Raw genomic sequence first — 8720 nt, 5'->3', positions numbered from 1 at the left:
ATAAGAGTCCATTCTCCCATGGACTCGTCACAACCCAGAGAGGCATCCGTTGCCCCTCCACACTTGAGTGAACAACCAAGTTATGCTTCAGAGGCATACGAGAGATTCACAGAGGCTGCGGGTCTAGAACGCCCAAAGTCTCCACTCGATCCCTCTGCCGAGTTAGGCTCTGAACCTACTAGGCACGACATCGACAGAACACAGAGGTATTCAAGAGGATGGATGAGTTGAAAAGCTTGTTCTCCTCCCAACCGGTGACAGAGGCTCGTGCACCTCTAACAGAGGCTCTGAAGGAGTTGACTTCCACAACTTCTGAGCTCAAGGCGACTGTATCAGCCCTTCAGAGCTCTGTCCTCAACAAAGACGACCTCACAGAAGCTTTCAGCGCCCTATCTCTTAACCCTTCTTCAATCCAAAAGCTCAAGACAGAATTAGCAGAGGTTGCCGCCCAATTTGCTGCAGACTTCATTTCCACCGGCTACACCGATTATTCTGCCTTCAAGGATGAGATCAAAGGGATGTTCTCCTCTGCGGTCACCTATGGCGTTGATTCTAAATCCTCCAGGGCTAACATTAACCATCTAGCCACTTGCAGAGAGCTAGACGCAATGGTTGAAGCCCTTGGAGAGACCATGCGAAAATACATCGACCAACTTCTCAAGGAAGCCTGAGCAAGCAACGAATCTATAAGAGACTGCACGAAGCAACTCGTCAAAGAAGGTGACAACTTCAGAAATGAGATCTATCGCTGCATCTCTAAAATGAAATGGGCCACAGAGGTGGACATCAACAATGCCTCTGTGAATGTTGATATGGTCATAGAAAAGATGGAGAAGGTGGCTTCCAAAGTTCTTAGGCGATTGAAGAAGGCTCCCCTTACTACTTGCAAGACAGAGGCCACTAAAATCCATGACGGTCAAGGAGGTGATGACCATGATCGTCATGAGGGGGAGAAGAAGACAGAACAAAAGAAGACAACCTCTGCCAAACCACTAAAAATAGTGGACTCTGCTGCTGCCCTATTCTCAAAAGACAAATCTCCAGAGCCTAAGGGGAAAGGCAAGCGTAAAGTAGTAGATGAGTCGCCACAGAAGGGGTCAAGCTCTGAATCGCCTGAGGAGATCAATGAAGAAGAGTATGATGACCCGGATCTTGTTCGAGCACTAAAGGCTTCTTTGGCAGAGACACAGGCGAGAAAGGGCAGAGCCCCATCCCCAGAGTTGGAGAAGGCTTTTCTTCCAAACTCGCAAAGATACCAGAAGAAACGTCCACGGGTACGTTTGACGCTCTGGTAGGAACTGTCAAGCCTATCCTACCAGAGGGGTCTACCCAGAAGTCTATACTAGAAGAAGAATCTAGAATGCTAGAATCTGCCACAGTGGGGAGGGTATATGAGATCCTTGAATCTATGAGCAAGATTCCTACGCGAAAGGTGCACACAGAGCCCGTAACCACTGTTGAGGAGATTCTGCGATGGCATTACTCAGCCGTGGACACAGATCCCCCTTATGACCCAGAGCTTACAGGAATTCCCTCTGCCATTGCAAAGTTCCACTTCTCGAAACTCACCAGGCGACCAGAGCAGGTCTTCTCAGAGCAGGTCTTCTCAGAGCATGTGATCACTTCTCTCGAAACCATATCTCTGTGCACTATGCTAAAGAAGATCGTGCTATACACTCAATACATGGTAAAAAGGGATAATAGAAACCTATATACTTTCACAGATGCTGACCTCCACAACCTCTGTGTGTTTGATCTAATCTTCTTGCACAAAATTCTAAACAAGTACATGGAGAGGAGGTCAACATATTCGATTTCTCTCAGAAGGCTGATTGAGGTAATGTGCACTCAAGTCAAATTCTACAGCCAGAAAGATTTCGACATCGCTATGAGGTTGGCCCAGCCAGATCTAAAAATTTCTCGTCCAAAGAACAGACCAAGTTGGCTGCTTAGATTTCATCCCAACACCATTGTCACAATCCCATCTTTAGGTTTGTGTTCCTGGACAAGGATGAGATTCTAAGGTTCTTCGATCCCAAAGAGACGTATAAATATTCAACAGAGTCTCTCGAGTGGGTGTTCAACCTAATGGTGACAGAGGTGCAGAGAGGGCATATAAGGGCGGATGAAGTGACCAACCTTCTGGAAACGATCAAGGTTCAAGTCTCCTTCAGAGAATGGATATTCAAAGTCTACAAAACCATCAAGTCTGATCTGCAATTTGTCGTAGATGACTATCCAGACTCTGCTGTGGATTAATCTCTTGTAATAGTATAGGCCTGCTCAACATTTTCAATTTGTTCATGTATGTAATTCTTTTTTAGAGGATGAGTTTAATCTCCTCTTGTATTTTTTAATTAGTCATTTCTTGCACCCTTTTGTCCAAATTTACTTTTTCATACTTAGGGGGAGATTGTTAGCTTCATTTTTCATCTCTTGTAAAAGTATAGAAAAAGTATTCTACAAGTCTTGACAGAAGGATACCTTCCACAGAAGACAACAGAGGACTAACAACTGAAGCCTTTTATTCGAGCAAGTAAAGTGTGACAGAACCTCTGATGTCTCTAACAGAGGTTCTGGAAAATGGTCCTCTGTCAATAAGAACATGCAAGTCAATTACAGCAGAGCCTCTAAGATGGCTCACAGAGGGTCTGCGGATTTCATCTTCTGTGAAGATCCTCTTCCAACTGTTTTTTTAGTGGTTATTAGCTGCATGTGCTTATCATGTGACTAGGACTTAATCGATTTTATTTGGACGGCTTAGATGATTTCACGCGTCAAGATCTTGTCAGTAAGATCGTTAGGAACTAGTATAAATAGCGGCTAAGGCCTTTGTAATCAGTGTGCTTCCAGTATTGTAATCGTCTAATTTTTCAATTGAATCAATTGAAAAACCTTTGAAGCAATTCTCCTGTGTTCATCTTCTTCCTCATCTTGACTGTGTGTTCTTGATTTATTTACTTTGTTCTGTTCTTATTATTGTTTTCGCTGCACTTTAATCGTCTTAGAGTTCATTCAGAGTATTAGATCAATATCAAAGCTGAATTTAGATCCTACAATATGGTTGCTAACAACTCCCTCTTATTGCACTCATTCTGCCACTGCTTTTGACCAAATGGTATGATCTAAATTAATCTTCTATTATATCCAATCCAAGTCCTAGGATATTACGTACCATATTCTTGAGTACACATATTTGTGGGTGTTTTCTTGTTTCTTTTAGCCTATGTTCATTTCTATAGTAAGCAAGTGCTACAACTCAATAGTTGCGCGTTAGCGCCCTTCATTCAGCTGCAAAAAGATTAATTGCTCCGACCCAGAATATGATTAATCCGGCATGGGATAGATGACTGAGAGTCACGGGATTTTGAAAGGACATCATCTAGCTCCTGAAATGCCTTTCTGGATATTCCTCAATTCCCTGGCTATTCTACTTTGTCATTCTTGAAGTTGTTTTGTTTGCCACATCAAAATCTTGGTGTGAAACTAGACAAATAATCGCCATGAAAGGTTGGAATTTTGATTGGACTTCCAAGACATAATAGGCCCATCAAGTTTTCTTGTCTTGCACATCCTTTAGTAACCAATAAAGTAAGATTTTCTCTTTTCAACAAATATACTTTTCGTTGAACATTGCAGTGTTCCTGTCCAACTTATCCAAATACGGATTTCCCACACTTATTTTTCTTAAAGCCAATTAGTGATCTCTTTCAAGAATCACTTTTCTAGTTTCAGGGTACGATCCAAGAGTGTTAATGCCATTTAAAGGTTTTTGTTCACATGCATATGCTAAAAACATTCACAATGAAGAGTTATATGATCTGGAGTCATTTTTTCAACACCAAATACTTATGATTGATGGGTAAGAAGTCTGGACATGTCTCATGACACATGAGATGAAGGGGGCTGTGTATGTTTGGAAAAAGAGAATACTTGGGATGATTTTCTTGGATTTTGTACTTCATTAAGGTGTGTTTGTCTTAATATAAGTCGTCTATCCGTTTCAATTTCAAGTTGGCATGAAAGTAAATCACATATCTGGATAGAAAAGAAACTCCCTTGCATTGATGTAACTTCCTTCAAATCAATCCTTGGCTTCTTCGGATTTACAGACTTTAGCCTTCAATCAAGTGCTAGTTGGAAATCATAAAGAGAAAGATTTCTCAAATATATTCCCATGATTCTTCTTAGTCAACCTCAAAAGCAGATTCATCATCAAACATGCAGAACTTTAGCAGCAACATTTGATCTTTTAACCTCAATACAAATTTGCATTAGTCACAAGGCCTTTTGAATTATCCTCTCTAATTACTTTGAAAGAAAGATGCTCAGTCATACCAAAATTCATCTTCTGTAACTAATAACTTCTTTGATAAAGCTCTTTTCATTCACTCTTTCACTAGTCTGTTTCAATCTTTGTATAAATTCAGCATAAAACATCAAGTAGTCTTCTAGCCAACTTCCATCAATAAAATGCTCCAGCAAGACGTCATCTTTCATAGTTTGCTCTTACAAAATGTCATCAATAAAAGAAACTTGATCCTTGTACATCTCAACATAGTACTCTTTTGGAAAAAAGTTTGCTAAATGGTAACTCTTTCAACAAATAATTTTTCTTTAAGAAAGATTTCATCAATCATGGGTTCTTCAAGTAGAGAAAATTATATCTTTGGAATTTGGATAAAAGGCTTGTAGATCCAGTACAGAGCATCATCGTAAGTTTTGGCAAACCAATCAAGATTGCCAAATAGATAAGCTTCCATGTCTGCAAAAAGTACCTTCTCCCTTTCTTCTATCATAAATTCTTGATTCAAGAAATTACTAAAAATTGCCAAGCTTCCATAACACCAATCAATTGGTCTTTCAACTCCAAAATTCACAATTGCAGACTTGATTATTTCAAACAGTCTTTCCCTTAACACTTCATAAACCGACTCTTCATCAACAAATGCTACTTTTGTTCATTCTTTCTCATATACAACCAAGGCTTCGCTTGAAACATCATCATTACTATAAGAGTTCATTGTATCTTCACCAAACTCCAAAACTTTTGTATCCTTAGAATTAACTTCTTCAGTATCCCCATAATTTGTCTCCATGAAGATATCCTCATCAGAATCACCAGAAAAATACTTCCTTTTAGCTCCTCTCTGCCCATCATGATCATCAGAGTCACTCTAATTTTCGTGCTTCCTCTTAACTCCATGAGATTCTTCTTTGAATGACAAATCTTTCCTTATTATCTTCATAACATCCATCAGATCAGACATATCTTTCTTGAATTTAGAAAATTTATCAACCATAGCAAAAATTTGGTTTAGAATTAGAGGCTTGATATAATGGTTGAGAACTTTATTGATGCTTCATAAGCTTTTCTGACAAGAGATCAAATTTCTAAGATGCAAGTATGAAAATCCATGAAATCTCCCTTTGATATAGAATTCCTACAACTCCTTCTATCAACCTTGAATTGTTCATTTCAGACTCTTTCACCTTCTTAAAATCTTCTTGGATAGAATCACAAGATCTTTCAACATTATCCATCTTCTTTAGATAACTTTTCCTCAACTAACTCCATCTTATGCACCAAGTACTGTTGATGATTGGATTTTTCTGCCACCAATTCATTTAACTTTGAATGAATCTTTGTAAATTCATTCTTGCAATAATCACTAAAGGATTGAAATTCAGCCTTTGTGATTATTGTTGATGGTAATCCAGAATCAACAAATGATTAAGTTTACAATTGAGTAAACAATTGGCCCATGTTTGAAACCGATTCATTTACAACAGATGTATGTACTTTTGGATCTTTTGTAATGTTCACTCCTGTGGGACTTCCATCTAATCCTTGACTATTCACAAACAGAATGTCTATAGATGTTGTTGCAGTTTGACGCACAAACTGTGATGTGAAGTCACCAAGACTTGTGTTAATGTGAATGAAAGAAACATCTTGTGCTTAAATAGGCTCAAACTTGGGTGGACTCCAGACTCGGTATGCATTGAACAAAGTTCCTCTTCTTCAATACCAATATCTTCCAAATGAGGACTTGGTAGTTTATAAGCTGATTACCCCATGAGTGTTATTGAAACACCCTCTTTTGAGAAGAAGGTGAGTGGATTGGTGGGGTTAATGGATGAGTTGGCATGACAGGCTGCCTATTTCAATAGTGTTCAACCAAGGATGTGAGACACTAGCATATGTGGTAGCCCGACTAGTAGTGGCTAGAGCAAGATTCTCGTATTCTTTTAAATTTTGTACTCTCAGACTCTCTTGAATTTTTCTCTCCACTACCTAAACTCTCATTTACATTTTCCAACTCTTCTCTTCAGCCATATGAACATCCTCCCTCACCCTTTGATTGTTTAACCCCTCACCTCTCTAACTAATTAAACGGTCTTCCAGGGTAGGACCTACCAACTCTGGTATATCCATAGAAGCACAATATTTTCTTAAAATCCCATTATCAAATCTAATATAGGATCTGAAAGTATCATATGAGTTTGAAATCTAGAAAGTGCTGTAGATTGCCTTAGTGAATCCATTTTGTACTTTGGTGCAAGTTCTTCTCCTTCTCTTTTAGGAACCTTGGGATTCCCATTCATTACTCCCCTAATTGCCATCTTCCAGGATCTCTAATAAGGAATGTAGCCTGGTGGTTTCTCCAAGTAAGTTAATATATCCTTTAGAATTAGAATTGCAAAGTCATAGTGCTTGTTGAAAGCAATTCCATTAAAGATAGTAAGAATGGTTATGTTGGTTTGATCTTGACTACCCGCCTTCCAAGAAATGCACCTATTTACAAAAGAAGAAAGACAATACCAGATTGGTGGTAAGCACTTTCTCTTAATCCACTTAAAGCAACTCTAACCTCAACACCAAAAACACCAAATATGGTGGGCCTATAAACACTAAAAAAAACTCAATTCCAATTACACTCTAAAAAAACACTAAATTTGTGGACCCCACATTAAAATAACATATTTTATTTACTATTTTTAATAACAATATTTATAATTTGTAATAGATATTATAATAATAAATAATTAGTAATTAATTTATTTAATGAATAAATGTTAAAATAAAAACGATATAATTTTAATTAATAAATTTTATGTTTAAAAAGATTACATTAGTTCAAATAGCACAATTAAAAAACGCATAAATAATACTAATTCTCCGAGTTAGTATACTCGTCCCACAAATGATCAATTAATGCATTACGAAGTTCGAAGTGAGCATCTTTATCCTTGATCTTTCTGTGTCGAGCAAGAAATTGTTCAAGTCCACCATTGTTATCGTTCATCATCTCAACTCCCACGTCTTGCACTTCATTTTGTTCTTCAATTGGTGCATTAATATCACGTTCATCTTCTATAATCATATTACGCATAATGATGCACGAAGTCATTATATCATGCAATATTTCCTTCCTCCATAACCGTACAGGTCCTGCTACTATTGTAAACCTTGATTGCAATACGCCAAATGCACGTTCTACATCTTTTATACATGTTTCTTGTTTTTTTTGCAAAATATTGTTTTTTAGAGCCATGTGGATCGTGAATAGATTGAACAAGAGTGGCCCATTTTGGATATATGCCATCAGCTATATAATAACCCATATTATATTATTTTACTTTGATGACATAATTAGCAGGAGTAGCAGTACCTGCATCAAGATTTGCAAAAAGATGGGAGGACTCCAACACATTAATATCATTGTTGGACCCCGACAAACCAAAATATGCATGCCATATCCAAAGATCATAGTCAGCTACAACTTCAAGAATAATACTTGGAGAACTACTATGACTGGAATATTGTCCGCCCCAACCGGTTGGACAATTCTTCCATTTCCAATGCATACAATCTAGACTAACTAACATTCCTGGAAAACCTCGTTGTTCTCCAACTTGGAGTAGTCGTGCCACATTATTAGCATTAGGTGTTTGGTGATAGCGGTCTCCAAACACCTCCACAATGGCACGACAAAACTGCCTCAAAGCTTCTAAAACCGTCGATTCGCCTATTTTAACGTACTCATCTGTAGCATCTGCAACTACGCCATATGCCAACATTCGAAATACAATATTAACTTTTTGATAACCGGACAACCCAAGTTTGCCACATCCATCCCTTCTTTGGAGAAAGTAGTTGTCATGACTTTGGATAGCATCCAAAATACGAAGAAATAAAGTACGACTCATTTGGAATTGTCGACGAAACATCGACTCAGGAATCGAGGATTTTTAGAAAAATTATCATTGAAGAGATTGCGATCGACATTTTCCCGATCACGATTGATAACTATATGGCCAGGAATAGAACCACGATAAGATACATGGTCGTTTGAATATAATTACAGATATAATTATCCACTTCAGACGCTAGATTGAATGCCTCGACCATTAGTTCGGCATTAGTATTATCAAAAGCTTCATCGTCTGAATACGAATTATCAGCCATTTGAGTGGTATTTCTCAACAAAGAAGAGTGCAAATATAGTTGAGATATTTTTTTATAGCTGTGATTCAAGTTTTATAGTGAGAATCAGTGGCGTTGTCAATTCTTACCAGACTTTTCAGAAGAATCTTATTAGACTTTTCAAAAGAATCTTACCAGTGTGTTGTCTAATCTGTCTTCATTTGGAGTGAACTGAAAATTTTGTGTATAAATAGGGGGCAAGTCGGTAAGCTAAATCACACACATTTTC

The 8720-nt window shown here is 38.0% G+C and overlaps 1 protein-coding gene across 1 annotated transcript; it reads right to left on the bottom strand.

Annotated features, from left to right (window-relative positions):
• Positions 1-7175: 7175 nt before the first annotated feature.
• On the bottom strand, positions 7176-8473 carry LOC112516196. Its single transcript, XM_025123218.1, has 3 exons — positions 8371-8473; positions 7677-8066; positions 7176-7378 (listed from the first exon to the last, which is right to left on the bottom strand). The coding sequence occupies exons 1-3, from the start codon at positions 8471-8473 to the stop codon at positions 7176-7178; spliced, it is 696 nt and encodes a 231-aa protein (XP_024978986.1).
• Between the last annotated feature and the right edge of the window lie 247 nt (positions 8474-8720).

Source organism: Cynara cardunculus, assembly GCF_001531365.2.
Source record: "Cynara cardunculus var. scolymus isolate 2C chromosome LG 8, CcrdV1, whole genome shotgun sequence".
Lineage (NCBI taxonomy): Eukaryota > Viridiplantae > Streptophyta > Magnoliopsida > Asterales > Asteraceae > Cynara > Cynara cardunculus.
The sequence above is the reverse complement of the archived record's forward strand: the minus strand, read 5'-3'. Positions and strand labels throughout refer to the sequence as shown.

Coding starts and splice junctions, on each gene's coding strand:
- LOC112516196 (XM_025123218.1), bottom strand. CDS start 8,473: ATGGCTGATAATTCGTATTCAGACGATGAAGCTTTTGATAATACTAAT. Junction 8,067..8,370: donor TGAAGTGGATAATTATATCT/GTAATTATATTC, acceptor CATATGGCGTAG/TTGCAGATGCTACAGATGAG. Junction 7,379..7,676: donor TTTTGCAAATCTTGATGCAG/GTACTGCTACTC, acceptor ATATGATTATAG/AAGATGAACGTGATATTAAT.